The 15,285-nt window shown below is 39.2% G+C and overlaps 2 protein-coding genes across 2 annotated transcripts; both read left to right on the plus strand.

Moving 5' to 3' along the window:
* The first annotated feature begins 1,397 nt into the window (after positions 1–1,397).
* On the plus strand, positions 1,398–6,923 carry LOC127354596 (endoplasmic reticulum resident protein 27). Its single transcript, XM_051384577.1, has 7 exons — positions 1,398–1,565; positions 2,484–2,569; positions 3,813–3,950; positions 4,075–4,191; positions 5,182–5,307; positions 5,499–5,696; positions 6,826–6,923. Exons 1-7 carry the CDS (start codon positions 1,508–1,510, stop codon positions 6,865–6,867), a joined length of 765 nt encoding a protein of 254 aa, XP_051240537.1. The 5' UTR covers positions 1,398–1,507; the 3' UTR covers positions 6,868–6,923.
* Positions 6,924–13,187: 6,264 nt separating this feature from the next.
* Positions 13,188–15,071, plus strand: bglapl (bone gamma-carboxyglutamate (gla) protein, like). Its single transcript, XM_051385632.1, has 4 exons — positions 13,188–13,348; positions 13,466–13,948; positions 14,056–14,152; positions 14,378–15,071. Exons 1-4 carry the CDS (start codon positions 13,288–13,290, stop codon positions 14,478–14,480), a joined length of 744 nt encoding a protein of 247 aa, XP_051241592.1. The 5' UTR covers positions 13,188–13,287; the 3' UTR covers positions 14,481–15,071.
* Positions 15,072–15,285: the final 214 nt, after the last annotated feature.

Genomic DNA, 15,285 nt, shown 5'->3' on the forward strand with positions numbered 1-15,285 from the left:
AGACAGACAAGCAGTCTTCTGGCTGTATAAACTGATAATTGGTTTATAACTGCACCACAAAGAGTCATGGCAGCATTTTGATACGTTTATCGCAGCATTTCCACAAACAATGTAATGTCACATCAGATGCTTTTATGTCTGGGACTGACAAGACTCTATGTGGCCTTGTTTATCTCTTGATTCTTATTCAGGTGATCTGATCAAATATGTTTTGTTTTTGGGGGGTTTCTACTGAGAATTCTTCAGATATCTTGTTTTACAATAACTGAATACATACCTGTGATTTTAACACTAATAAATAATTCTAAATCAGTTTTACATTGCACTTTTTTAAAGTACTCTTTAAAAGATTAAACTATTTTTAAAAAACAATGTATAAGGTCAAAAATATAGCAAAAAGAAGAAAATCAAGGTAATAACATCTTTCAACTTGGTTTCTTGTAAAAACACAAAAAAATAGATTTAGAGACAATAGATGTGTCTCCAAATACCAAACTCCAAACTCCATTTCCTGCTGTACGGCAAAGGTTCCTTCACAGTGTGTCTGCAAGACGATGAATGGATGGAAGTTGTGTCCCTCCTGTGGTGAATTTATCAAAATGCAGCCCAATTAATCTCTGGTCTTTCACTGGTGACACAGGCCTCCTCACTATTTGCAGCCTGTCTGGGGATTAAAGCTGCAGGAGGCAATTTATATAAAAATACATTTTTGTCATATATTCTGTCACACTATATCCAGACAGAAGTAAATGATAAAGATAATCTGAAAACAAACCAGGTTCCTCTGGCTCCTCCTATGGGATTTGCAATAATTCACCTGTCTTAATGAAAACAAACCCAGTCGAGAAAAATAGTTGATTTTTGAGTCTCAATCTCACGTTGTTGCTTTGTGACCTGGAAATAAGACTCAACAATCAATTATCTTCAAGCCCCCCAACCCAAAGTGTCAGTATTTGATATCTGTCTCATGTACAACTATCAGGATATAGTAAAAGTTTCAGCAAATATGACAAAAAGTTAGTTTTATAAAAGTTACCTTTTGCAGCTTTAAAGCATGAGTCTATGTCAGTAGAGCCTCCCACCCTCAAAAAGTGTATGTGACACACACTTTGAGAGTGAAGTTGTTAAGAAGGTGCAACTAATAGGACAATATAAGAAACAAGAAAAGGTGATGTTTCACAAACACAAAGGTCAACTGGATTCATTGTATCATTATCTCGATCTCAGTGCAGACACATACTCTCTACCGGTCCCCTGTTGCAGTGACACGTAGTCCAACTTCCCAGCAGCACCACTTATCAATAACACCTGGCTGGTTCCCATAAAGCCTCCAATCACATCCCAGAGAAGTTGCAGAAGTCACAGCCGGTTGCCATGTGGCAACCATCAGAGACAGCGCCAGAGGTGACCCGACTCTTCGTTCAGAGTCAAACAGCTACAAAGTCTTTTGGATATTCTTTGGTCTGTCTTCTTTACCTGCCTCCCTGTCAGTTGAATCATTTGAAACATGCTGATCGCTCTGTTTTTCTCCCTCCTGGTGTCTTCTGTCATTGCCACAGAGAAAGGTAAATTGATTTAAGTAAACTAAGTCGTCTTGGTTTTATTCTCGAGTTCTTCTCTCTGCTTTCAGTGTGGAAAGTCAAACCTTATATAATTTATAATTACATTTTAATCAAAGTGTTGCAACTGTTTGTCTTTCACCACTTTCACTTGCTTTGAAATTTTGTACAATTAATTAATATAATTATTTTATTTTGATTACTTTTCTAGTACCACCATTAAGTTGACATTTTTGTTTATTATTAAAAAGTAATTGTTGATGGATTGCCATCAAACATGTCTTAAACAGACAGTGTTTTGAGTGCGGAAAGGTTGCTGCCTTCCACTCAATGAAATGAATTCAGGTGGTGAGTTACTATGCAGTGGTGTGAAAGCCCAATCAGTTTAGGCAGGGGACACAAATGATTTTGGGTACATTTGCTCTAGCGCAATCAGGTCAAAGATTTCACTTAAATCTCAAAATACTGATGTTTATGATTCCCGGACGATGAATCCAACCTGACTTTTCCTTCAGTGCCACCAGACGTTCACATTTTTGGTTGTTGGATAGATTGCCATGAACTGTGGTACATTCATCCCCCTTCAGAATAAACTGTAACTCCTTTGGTGATCACTTAACATTTCCTCAAGTGCTGTCATCATGTCAACATTTAAATTTTTCCAATAATTTGGTTTATGATCAAATACCTGCAAAACTTCAGCTGTACTTTGTATTTAGTGCTAATCTCCAAATGATGGCATGCTAACACGCTAAAGTGAACGTGGTACACATCACACCTGCTAAAAGTTTTCATTTAAAGGATGATAGCATGCCGACATTAGCATTTAGCCTGCAGCAGAGCGGCTAGCGTGGCTGTAGACTCTGTAAGGTACAAACTATGTTGAATTGTGTGTCTTGTGTATTTCCTGTGTTCATTTCGCAGACAGTGCTCTTCCCAGGCTGACTGACACCAAAGCTGCTGAGGCCTTCATCGACGCTGCAGAAGTGGTGGTCATCGGATTTCTGGAGGTCAGAGAAGAAAATTGCATATATATATATAAATAAAAAAACAGTCTGAACCACAGGCTCAAATGAGCTTTCATACATCTTTAAAACAAGCCCACAGGGGCAGTTTTATGGCTTAGTTTATTATGCTAACATGCATGCGGCAAACCAGACATGATCAGACAAATTAGCTAAAGAGTGAGACTGTGCGGGCTCCAAAAATACAGCATTTGTTTGCATCCTGGTCTCGGTGATGCTGTTGTCACAAATAGATTTCGAAGAAGAATGTATTTCCTGTGGCCACACCTTTGGCAGCGCTGGTGCTGTGAGGGCAGAGGGTGGCTGGCTGTCCCACAGAGGCGAGCCCTTTGGCCAGACTCTGTGTGCGGGGGAAGATGGCGGGCCACTTGACAGGAAATACATACGTATCTGAAGACTTGTGGGATTGGCTCCATTGACCCACTTGTAAACAAGTGCAAACAGGGAGAAGGTTCATGAGAGGCGAGTGGAAGAGAGAGGTGGAGAGCACATGAGGATAGTTGGACCGTGATGCTGAAGGCAAAAAGAGACCAAAATATTGGTGCTGTGACTCACTGGGAACGAACACGTATTACAGGCTGTAAAATGATAAAACGGATTGCCAGAGCTCATGCAACACTGTCTCAGAAATAGACATGATTCACCTTCCTCTGAGTCAGCCATATCTCTCTTCCTGGTACATTTCATTTTGTCTATCTGACTCTCTCTCTCTCTGACCTCTTCACTTTCTTCAATTTTCTTTGAGGAAATAACAGGTAACAGGAGAGTACACCTACTGGTGGTCTATGAGGGGGTCTGTCCCACTCGGAAATGTGCTCTTTTATGCCTAACACTGCATCAATGGGACAACTCATAAGATAAAATAAAAAGATTTGATCAAATAGATCTTTAGTACTTACAGCAGTCACTTCCCTCCTACTCCTGCCAATTCATATGAGCACACCCGCCCTCCTCATGGTGTCTTTATGTGTCACCCTACTCACAACATATTTTTCCCTCCTTTAAAATTCCTATTTTATCAGCATAGGAAGCAGGTTGTACCAGAAGTAAAATATAAGTATAATAATCCACAAATATTAAGAAAAAAGAAAGAAATGGCATCAAAATTACAACCATGAAAGAAAAATAAGCTCCAGATCACTGAAAAAATAAAAGACTGCACATGATAAGGTAAGATAAAGTTAAAACTTTCTCTGTAACTGTCTCTCTTTCCCTTTTTGTGTCTCAGGGAGAGGAGAGTCACGGCTATCAGGAACTCGTTGCAGCTGCAAAACGAGTTGACTCAGTCCCTGTGGCCATTTGCACTGAGAAAGAGGTGTGGGCTGACTACAGCCTCTCCTCAGACACCATCGCCCTGTTCAGAAAGGTTTTCTGCACCGTCATGACTGTCCATGCTTTTGCCTACATGAGGCATCTTTTCAACAATTAACGTGGTGGATTCTGTCAGTTTTATGATGATGACAGTGTTGATGTTGTGTTATGTGTTCCAGGCCGATAACCACCAGGAGAACCTTGCTCTTGCAGAGGCCAAGAAGTTAGATGCTGACGGTCTTCTGAACTTCATCACGATCAACGAGGTCCGATACATCACAGAATACAACCAAGTGGTAGGTCCCACTCATGTCTCACTGTCATTATCATGTAAATGTTTCATCTGTCTGTCAGACTGTTATTCTTTTCCTGTCATTTATCCCTTAAGGCTTCACTTCTTTCATTTTAGAAATATATTTTTTATTGAAATGAAATGAAAATGAAATTAAAATGAGTAAAAAGCAACATTTTCAACATCCCTGTTCAGCCACCACAGGGATCCCTTTTAACCTCCTTTATTAAACACATACACCTGATATTGTAGTGTAGAAGTAGATAGTTTTATACTGTCCTTCCTGTTTCCTGATTAAGTCACTGCTTTTCTACATGGCAGTGAGTTCTGTAATGAGACTATAAATTATTGGACATTGATTGACGGGTCCCTGTGATTGAAACCTTTTGTTCCATTGTGAGGAGAGCCCAGATGTGTTTTTAAACTTTAAATCCACTCAGATAGACTTGTCTTGGGCAAATGATATAAATTGTATTGTATTCTTCTGAAGGAACCTGAGTGAAGTTTTCTTCAAACAAAGATTTCTTCCACAGTAGCTACATTCATATCTATGTGCAGCTCCACAAGAATGATCCTTACCATTAACCTTTATATTTTTGGCATTGTGTATATATTAAGATTTGCACCTTATTCACATTTTTATATTTTACATTTGCACTCTCTTAGAACAATTTCCCCCAGGATAAATACAGTTCTACCTTATCTTATCTTATCTTATCTTAGCACCCCTTGTCAACAATGCACATTATTCAGAGTAAGAATATAAACTTAACCAACATGGATAAACAGGGTGAGCAGAATTAATACAAGAACAGTAAATAGGCACGCAAATGTCAGCAAAAAGAGTAAAAAACACATTGATTATATAACTTATAAGTTGAATACAACCTGTTAAATCTTGTCAGGTGAGAGGCCTCTGACAAAGGAGATCATGGATAGCAGGTGGGAATATAACTTCTTCCATCTTAACCCTCATTCTTTGTATTCTGCTCAGACTGCAGTGGGCCTGTTCAACTCGGAGGTGAAGTCACACCTCCTGCTCTTTGCCGATAGAGGGACTAAAGAATATACTGAGCTTCAGGAGCGACTGGGAGCTCTGGCCCCGGAGTTCACAGGAAAGGTAAGAACAAAACATCACCTGGTTTCAAATCGGTCTTTGTGTTTACATAAGTTCACATGGATTTGTCTATCAAACTAAAGTAAATACAGGGTTGTGATATTCTGCCACAAATGTAACCAAGTGATTTTACATTTCTGTGGTTACTTGATCTAATCTATGAGCTAAATTATGTCATAAAAACTGTGTTCCAGTTCTTGTTTGTGCTGATTAATGGAGCAGTTAAGTCCAACTCCCGGGCACTGGGATACTTCGGCCTCAAGTCTCAGGACCTCCCGCGAGTTGGTATTTATGACGGTGACTCTGACATGAAGTGGCTCCTTCCAGAGGGAGAGATTTCTACTGAACGGGTCAGGGACTTCTGCCAGTCCTTCCTACAAGGGGAACTGAAGGTGAGCAGCCATGACAGTAGATACCCTAATGCTGATGATTAGACTCATTCAGCCTGGTAGCTACAACAGCTTGTTAAGATTTAAATGCTGCTCATTGTATTCAGAGGACCTATTTTCTTGTAACATGTACTGACTTTCGAACAATTTAAAGCAAAGTAGAAGTTTTGTGATTAAGAATAAGCAGCATAATTAAGGATTTTTAAACAAATGACAAACAAAACAGTTCACTCGTTCACCTGTCAAGTTGTCAAAAGTGTCAGAAAACAAAGTGGCAGTGAGTTTGGAGCACACAAGCCATGCACAACAAGAATGAAAGCCCTGTAAAGTGCTGTAAAGTATACGTGCCACACAACAGACAGGAAACCTCACTCTGTGCACTAATTTGCTCTGTTACACCACACAGAGCTCCAGCTGGGTGTGACACAGAGTCTGAGGCTCCACAACAAGAGTTAGTGCCAGAATATTAACATATAATATAAACATAGATGGCATCTAACATGAACTACTTTAACTAACTGGAGTAAATCAGATTGTAATGCACAATGCAGTACAAGGTAAACTGGAGTTCCTTCATGTTTTATGTTATACAAGAAAGGATTTAACTGATAATTAATAATTAATGGACAGACAAATACTTTAAAATATCCTCTTCAGGTTCATCAACAAAAACACAAACAATTTCAACCTTGAAGCTGCAGTTTTGTACATTTGTATCAGAGTCAATTACAATTTCTTACAGATTTTCATTTCAGCTTTTTACTGACTGTAACGTTCTTCTTTATAGTCCCAGGACCCTGATGTATCCCTGGGAAATGTGGTTTATAAATTCAAATTTGCCTCAAAGGGATTTACAATCTGCACAGCCCTATATCCTTAGATGTGTTATTCCTTGTCTGTTTTGACACATAAAACTACAAACTAGAGGCAGCCAAAAAAGATGAAATAACATCCCATAATGCACCATTGTTGTTGACATGGATGAAGCTGATTCCTAAATTAAGGCATTTCTTTGAGCTCTACTCAGAAGAAAATTCAGTCCAGTTGTAGATTTTTTATGTTTGTGTCTGTGAAACAAACTTGATATTCCCTCTATGCTGTATTGTACTTATCACATGTTAATGTTTTTCAGGAGGTGAAGCAAGCAGGAGCGGAGGCCAAAACAGAGCTCTAGGACCCATACAAGGAATGTAAATGAATTTATATGTATATTAAATACAATGAAAAAGCGTCTGGTGCAAATGATTTCTTTTTGAGTTTGGCTGTGTGTTAGACTGTTTCTTCTTTCCAACACAAAGGAAACTATGCAAAGTGAACATTTGCATGTGTGCGTGTGTATATCATGTGTCCTCACTTATTTACCCGTGTGTGTTATGTTTTGTCTGTTTACGCGAGTGTGAGCCCGTCTGCGGTCTGGTGAGCAGACCACAGGTCACTGGCCACAAGTCGCAGAGATCTGGCGGAGTTTGTTAGTCTGTCCACTAAAGTTATTGTCAGAACCACAACACACCGACCTCAGAGAGAGTGACAGAGAGCAGACGGGGAAGATATGGCAGTCAAAACGCAGTCATTTTTCATATGATTCATCCTGGATAGAAAAGTGAAAAACATCATCTGCAAAGGATAAACTAACACGAGAACCTCCGATGAGGAATCACAGAGGCAGCAACAGTTGAAAAAGAGGGCATCAAATTCGAAATGAAGTTTAAGAGGTTTGAGTCAAAGACATATCGGACTCTAAATAAGGATAAAAGAGAGAGTATTTAGCAATAAAGGCTATAAAAGCTCTATAATAGAACAACAGATGGGCTGTAGACATCAAGAGTGAAAAAGTTTGGGCCTGTCCCAAAAATATTCTCTCAAGCTAGAAGGGAATTTCAAGGCCCAGTCTGGGATCAGTATAATTAGTGGTGTCGTATTGCCAAGCGGGTGCATCCGGCGGAATTGGGAAAGCCTGGCAGGTGAACATTTCTCAGAGACCAGATGGAAATATACAGTGTGTGTCGCCTGGCATCTGAGTTTGTTTACGGCTGCAATCAAGACAGTGTTACATAAAGCACTGATGGGGGTCTGTGGGGGGAAGTGTGTCTTTATCATCAAGGTAAACTGTAAGATAACAACTGAAAAACATTGTAAGCTCATACCAGAAAAAATATGGTGACTAATTTCTGGTTTTTCTGGTGAAAAATCTGATTTGTTGCATAATTGTGTTGTTTATTAACATATTGTAATTTGAATAAACAAGTAAGGCTTCTGATATCAAATCATGTTCAACTACTCAGATCTCTATTTGATGCTATTTCCAATATACTAAATATTAAAGTTTACGCTCATAAACAATCCTGTCTGATGAAATGATGATAGAAACAACAAAGTAATGTGAAATAGCTGCTTTTGTGTTCACATCAATAATATACAGCATAGTTAGTGGACACTATAGCCTGCTATAGTTTTGATTCTGTATTCCAAGAAATTCTATAACCAAATAGTTCTGGATCCAGGTGGGAGATGTTGATGATCAGCAGCACAACAATGTGTTTAATCTGAAACATTCAAATCAAAAACACAGATTTACTGTGCTGTCCCTGTTTGTACAAGGTAAGAAATGGTTGTCAAAGATTTTCTGATGCTCTTTTTGAACTGATACTGGTACACAGTAAAGACAGTAATGCAGCAGAAAGACAGTAGTCATGCTTTTACATAGTGTACTGTGGTGGTTCTGGAGACACTAGGATTACTTAATGGGGTTTGTATTTATTTGTGCAAACTTTTTACAATATATCACTGATATGAAAGTAGTGTTTAAGTCTTCTGCTCCCCATGATGGGTCATATCTTAGCTATGATGTTACAATATGACTATAGTTCAATGCACACTAAACACTAATGAGGAAGGTCAGAAGTGCAGTCGCTTGTATTCTCTATCTGTAGCTATTGTACGAGTACCAGGTGGGAGGGAGAAACTACGTTGGGTGCAAAACACATGAAAACACACGAACGGCCCTATCTACAGCCAGTGTTTGGTTTGTCCCTTCAGGGCTACTGTGGAAACATGGTGTTTCAACATGGAGGCCTCCAGGGAAAGTGGCCCGTGTTGTCTGTAGATAAAAACAGCTCATTCTAAGGTAACAAAAACATAACAACTCTTATTTTGAGGTGATTATACACTAAGGAAAACATACCTATAAATATTACTTTCAATTTCTGCCAAAAGATCCTCCTAAATGTTACACAATGGACCTTTAAGTATTTCCATTTTATGCAACTTTCTACTTCTACTCCAGTTAAAATCATGTATGTCCAAATTTTATGATTTTTAATTTTTCTGATAAAGTGAAGGGTTAAGTGGTCCTTCATGGGATGCAACAGTTCTCCTACTTCTTAAGCTAAATACAATATTTAAATTGTATTAGCTGGTGAATGTCACAAGCTGAAAAGGGGTCTGTTTGAGAAAATCTGACTTCTTAGATTTAAGTGGTTCTCACAGGAGAGCAATGATACAAACATATGATGATCTTATAGAACATGATGCTTTACTGTAGATTATATAAAGTAGTCAATATTAGCTCAACCTTAAACATCTACAGCAGTAAAATATAGCATACATATTAATGAACCAGTAATATTAATACAGAAAACACTGACAGGGACCATTCTGTTAGTGTCTCATAACATGTCACATGTGAAGTAACTCTACTCCGTCGTGGCTCAAACTAAGCATAAAAGTCTCTGTTCTCCATAACACAAGCAAAGATCTCTGGAGGAGCTCTCACGGTCCTGTTGGTCTAAACTGAGCAGTAACTTGGCTCTTACAGTCCCTTGGAAACCTCATAAATCCTCATCTAAAACTGCTCTCTAAGTAAGACTAGTCTCTAATAAGTAAGCAATAAGTATACTCTACGTCTTCTCAGAACACATCAAACTTTTTAAATTTCATGTGATGCTGTCCGTTTATCCTTCCATAAGGTCAGCCTGATGCATTTGACAGAAAATGAAAATACTATATAGTTCAGTACTGTTAAATTAAATATTTTCTGACTAGAACTTAGCACTGTTATCAATCTGTTACAGCTACAGGAAAAGTTTTCTGGTCCCACAGGTGATCCGACCCTGTGCTTACAACAGAACCAACAACAAATGGGTAGGTGCTATCAGTCCATTAACCAAAGATTAGCACACAGTAGATCTCTCTCCTGGGTTTTACACAATTTGTACATCTGAAGATTATTTTTTGCATTGACTGCAACAATATATAGGACACTTTTGGTTCCAATATAACCTCTGCACTGCTTTGTATATCCAAACATGAGAAACCTCGGATGCTGCATTATGTCTCCAATTTAACTTTGCTTTTGCTTTCATTTAAGTACCTGAATACAATCGAAACCATCAGACCCTCACACCTTTCGAGGGTAACGAACTCTTACCTACAACACAAGATGTTCTTTGTGAGTTACGAGCATCCACACGCACAGTGAAGTAATGGTTTAAAAAGAAAAGTCTAAATGCACACCGATGCCTGTAACTGGTCATTTAAAGGTTGTTTGTTGCAATGATATGCTGCATGTGTATCATGCGACTGGAGCGAAACTGGCAGGGACAAAAGAGGACAATTTACAATGAACATCCTTCGACATTTAAAGTGCCTCCAGTTATACACCGTGTAGACTCGGTGCTGTAGTGCACATTAAGCAGTGATGATAAACTGATGATGCTGTTAACACTTGTTTCTTTAAAAGTTTGGTCTGATGTCCAGGGTCATCTCCAGATATGCCATCTCAAAGTCATTTCATTTCATTTCACTTGTTTTGGGAAAGAAGGGACGCAATGTGTGATAAATAAGAATTAAATAGATTTGTATAATAATAAACAATTATTCAGTGACTGAAAGTGAAAACACACACACACACACACACACACACACACACACAAATCAACAAACTTTAAAACAAACTCTACAAATGCAATACTGATTATTATTGTATTATATTGTTATTATGTTATAGAATACTTTTTATCCTCAATACAAAATTAACATCTCTATCTTTTTCTCCACAACACATGCAATTCTCTTAACTCCATACGCTAACTCCCAAACACACACACCCACGCTACCCACACCTACCTTTTCAGTATGTATATAATTGTAAATGTCTCATGTTATTGTCTTATTGTCTGTCCACTATGTCCTTTTTCATTTATTATTTATGTCACACTGGTTCACCAATATATATATATATATATATATATATATATATATATATATATATACATTATATATATATTTAAATGTATGTATAATAATGCACATGAGAAACAGAAATGATGAAAAATAAATAATGAAACCAATGAAACAGACAAAAGACAATAACAAGCAAGATATATAAGCATTTTGAAATAATGCAATACAATAAATAGTTAAGTAAAATTTAAATTATGGTCAGAAAACATTCTAATCAAAAGCAAGGCTAAAGGTTTAAAATTTAAAGACATTTAAAAACAGCTTCTCTCTCTGATCCTTTGGCAGGCTGTCCCAACAGCTCGGAGCATAAAAACAAAAAGCTGCCTCACCAAATGTTTCTGTCCTGCACTTTGGGACAACTACAAGACTCGTGCCAGTACAAGACTTTAAAAATCAACGTGGAAACTGACTTTGAAGGAGTGTAACAACTTAAAAAACAGATTTAATGTGTTCTCTCCCATCAATAAACACAGTATCTGATTTGAACTGTGAAGATAACAGATCATCTGAGAAGATAAGGTCTTTTTTACTGATGTGAGTTGATAGTGTCTGTCATACGGTATGTGTGCACCTGTGCATGTTAAGTTTTCCACTTGTCTGCTGCACAGACAGGAAATGTGTAAAACCAGACCAGTAAAAAAACAACGACTTAAAATCCAAACAACAAAGCAGAAATGTCCTTGACATTATATTTCCTGCCTATTCAGAGGCGCTGTGGCAATTGTTTTCTCCAACTGTGTCCCCCACGCACTGAAATGCATCCACAAAAATGGACACTAGACCAGACATTGAAATTACACGGCACGCGTTCCAAGACAAATCCCTGACACCAGGAATAACGCTAGACTATGAAACACGAAGGACACCAAGGTCACCCTGCAGCAGCACTCGATTTCTCACTACATGATAGATGAAGCTGTTTGGGGGCCCTTTGAGATATATATATGTGAAGTGATATGTGTGCATAAATGTTTGGTTATCTAGACAGTATTTAAATTGCAATATGGTTTAGGTCTCCAAATACCTTTTTTTTTTTTATGATAAACCACAGCTGAAGCCACACTTCAACTCTATCGCACAAACAGAAAACTGCATCCAAACCCGCATGCATAACGCTGTGCATCCAGCACATGGGGGTTGCCTATATTTAGCTCTATATATGCTGAAATACAACAAGCGAGGCTGCATATTGGGCCACTTGTTGCCGTTGGTAAGCCATGGCCGTGCCTGGATCTGGCCAGGAGCTGGACCAAGATGGATCTGTAAATAGTGACTGACTGCGGTTCTGGTGGGACTCTGCAACACTCTAATTAAGCTCTGTCGCATAATGAGGCTCACTGCTGTTCCGTGTCACTCGATTAGTAGCTTGTGGTTGGCTCAGGCTATAGTTTGAGGTTTGTGGGGGTGGGAGATCACATCTGGGGCAAAGAGTATAGTAACATAACAGCAATGGTAGAACTGGCAACCTTGACGTTAAAGAGGCAACCTTGCAGCGGGTCTCCTTGATTAAAATCCAATCACATTTTAAGGGTATTTTATAGGGATATGTAACACCACTGGTTTGGACTTTCAGGTGGTTTTGTTGTATTATTTATACTCCAGTGATGAGGGGTGAAGATTGAGAGGAACTTGAAGGGGATGTCCGGGATTGGTAAACAACACGAGTATAAAAATGATTTGGTTTGACCTCAGAAAATGATTGACAGGGAAATGATGGCATTTTTGTTGGAGAAACTATAAGAAACATACAGTTCAGTTTACCCAAAAGCCAGAAAGAGAACCAATTTTAAGATGTCAATTCAGTAATTCAGTTAGACATTTATCTGTGGGTCGCATGGGTTGTTTAAATTGAAAGGTAAAATAGTGTGCATGTTTGTGTGTATGCATGTGCATCACAGAGAAGGGGAATCCCCTGAAGTGTACAGTTACACTTTTCTTATGTCACTCTGTTTGTCTTAGACTGGCTTTAATGTCAAGTGAAAGCTTACACACATACATGCATATAGGTTAACATACAGCACACGCACTGTGCGTACAGTTGAATGCCAGGAATGTTTGCGGCCGTGTAAGTTTGTGTGCGGGTGAATGAGTTCTTGGACTCTGTGCTAGGGCTGCGTGGGTGTTTGTGGGAGCTTTCATGACAAGTGGAAGCGGAAACGTTGACATTTGATTCCCCAGCCAATCAGAGGGTTATCTCAATGTGTGGGTCTGGTCTGACAGAGGAGGTGGACTACAGTATATATTGACCTCGAACTGGGGCAAAGAGACAGAACAAGCCTTCGGAGGAAAGCTAAGAGAAAGAAGCAATCAAGAAAGCAACTTGTCTACAGCGAGACACCAACTACAAGGCATCATGAAGACTCTGGCTCTCCTCTCCATCTGTGCTCTGCTGTCTGTGTGCTGGTCCATGGGAGGTAAGGACTAACCCATCTCATCATTGATTTGATGCCTGATATTGTCCTCTGTGCTATTTGGAGCCATGAAAGCAGCTAGAGTATGTATACAAAAGTCTTATTTTCTGTGACCCTCAGCGGTTGAACCGGAGGTTGTCGTTGACCCTGCTGCCGACACAGCTGCTGAAGCTGCACCTGCTGACCCCGCGGCTACTGACCCAGCAGCCCCCGATGCCTCATCCTCCTCCTCATCCTCATCCTCTTCCTCCAGCTCCGAGTCTGATTCATCCTCTGCATCTGACTCCAACTCTTCTTCAGACTCTTCAGCATCTGATTCCAACTCCAGCTCTGATTCCAACTCCAGCTCTGATTCCTCATCGTCCTCTTCCTCCTCTTCCTCCTCATCCTCCTCATCCTCTTCATCTGAATCTTCTGAGTCTTCTGAGTCTTCCGAGTCTTCTGAATCTTCTGAATCTTCTTCCTCTGAGTCCTCATCCTCTTCTGAGTCCTCCTCTTCTGAGTCCAACTCTGCCTCCGACTCTTCTGCCTCTGATTCTACCTCTTCTTCCTCCTCCTCCTCCTCCTCCTCCTCGTCTTCATCAGAGTCAGCTAGCACTGAGGGTATGTAACATTTTTGTTTCCAGAAAGAATCACTGTATGGTTTTACAATTACTTAAATTGTAAAGACAATTCAAGAAAGTCTGAGTTTGTGATGTTTGTCTCCACAGCTGCTCAGGTGGTTGTGAAGAGAGACCTGGCTTCTGTTCTCCTGAGGAGAAGAAGAGCTGCCACAGCAGGAGACCTCACCCCTCTGCAGATGGAAAGGTACAATTATTTACTTGGATTAAACTGAATCAAGCAGCAATGCACATTGCATGCTGTATTAGCTTTAGACAATTCCTTGCTGCAAAGTTCTAACCTAATAATAAATAATAATTTTATGTTTGTTCTTGTGTAAGAAACACAGAAAGGAAATACAAAGTCTGAAGTCTAAAGTAACGCTAAAATTTTACACGCCTTCTAACCAGTTTTCTCTCCTCTGCCATCCAGCCTGAGAGAGGTGTGTGAGTTGAGCATCGCCTGTGACGAGATGGCTGAAACTGCAGGCATCGTTGCCGCATACACTGCCTACTATGGACCTGTCCCCTTCTAAGTTAAAGACTCATCTTTCATCCACGTGGGAACTGTTTTCTTTTTCTCATTTTGTAGTAGAACGGCACAACAACTCCCCTGAATCCATCTAAAGGAGCAGACAGTCACAAAAAAAAGAAAGAAAATTGGCCCATGTTATGATGCTAGATTGAGATATTTTTTTTTAGGCACAATTTCTTGCACAAGTGACCAGCTTTAGTGGTCTTGTATGAAAAGGCCTCCTCCAGGCTTTCAGAGAGAGGCACATGGAAACACAAGCCTGTGAAGTATGTAGTAGCCCACACAAGATTAAATTATTCTTCACGTCTATAGTATAATAAAATGAATGGTGCTACAAGTGCAAATGTATTTTATGTTAATGTATTGATGGTTTTTTTTTGTGCTTTAGTCTTACTTTAACTAGAAGTAGTAGTTCTAGTAAGTAGTGGATGGAGTAATGAGATCTTAGAGATACTGTAGTTTAGTAGTAGTGTACTGATAGTGGTAGTGGTAGTGTACAGTGTGTGTAAGATGCACATCAGTTAACTGTAATGACTGTAACCACAAATTGCCTCTGGGTTTTGAAAGAAATAAATTATTTTGTTTTGTCCAATTGTTGTTTTGTCCTCACTAAATATGTTTTGATGGTAGCCCCTGATGTAAGGAATGACATTTTACCTTTAAATCTACAGTAACAGATTTTTGGGGCCACTTGGGAGCAGTAGACACAAGCTGTAAACAACATACTGTTATCTTATAAATTTTATATTGCGCATTTCTGAGCAAACTTATTTACACACCTGGATGCAGATATGAAAGTTGCGACT

The sequence above is a fragment of the Dicentrarchus labrax genome, unplaced genomic scaffold, assembly GCF_905237075.1.
Source record: "Dicentrarchus labrax unplaced genomic scaffold, dlabrax2021, whole genome shotgun sequence".
NCBI lineage: Eukaryota > Metazoa > Chordata > Actinopteri > Moronidae > Dicentrarchus > Dicentrarchus labrax.

Excerpts from the sequence above, each read along its gene's own strand:
- LOC127354596 (XM_051384577.1), top strand. The coding sequence starts at position 1,508 with ATGCTGATCGCTCTGTTTTTCTCCCTCCTGGTGTCTTCTGTCATTGCC. Across the intron at positions 1,566-2,483 it reads TGTCATTGCCACAGAGAAAG|ACAGTGCTCTTCCCAGGCTG; the intron begins GTAAATTGATTT and ends TTCATTTCGCAG. Across the intron at positions 3,951-4,074 it reads CCATCGCCCTGTTCAGAAAG|GCCGATAACCACCAGGAGAA; the intron begins GTTTTCTGCACC and ends TATGTGTTCCAG.
- bglapl (XM_051385632.1), top strand. The coding sequence starts at position 13,288 with ATGAAGACTCTGGCTCTCCTCTCCATCTGTGCTCTGCTGTCTGTGTGC. Across the intron at positions 13,349-13,465 it reads TGTGTGCTGGTCCATGGGAG|CGGTTGAACCGGAGGTTGTC; the intron begins GTAAGGACTAAC and ends TGTGACCCTCAG. Across the intron at positions 13,949-14,055 it reads AGAGTCAGCTAGCACTGAGG|CTGCTCAGGTGGTTGTGAAG; the intron begins GTATGTAACATT and ends TTGTCTCCACAG.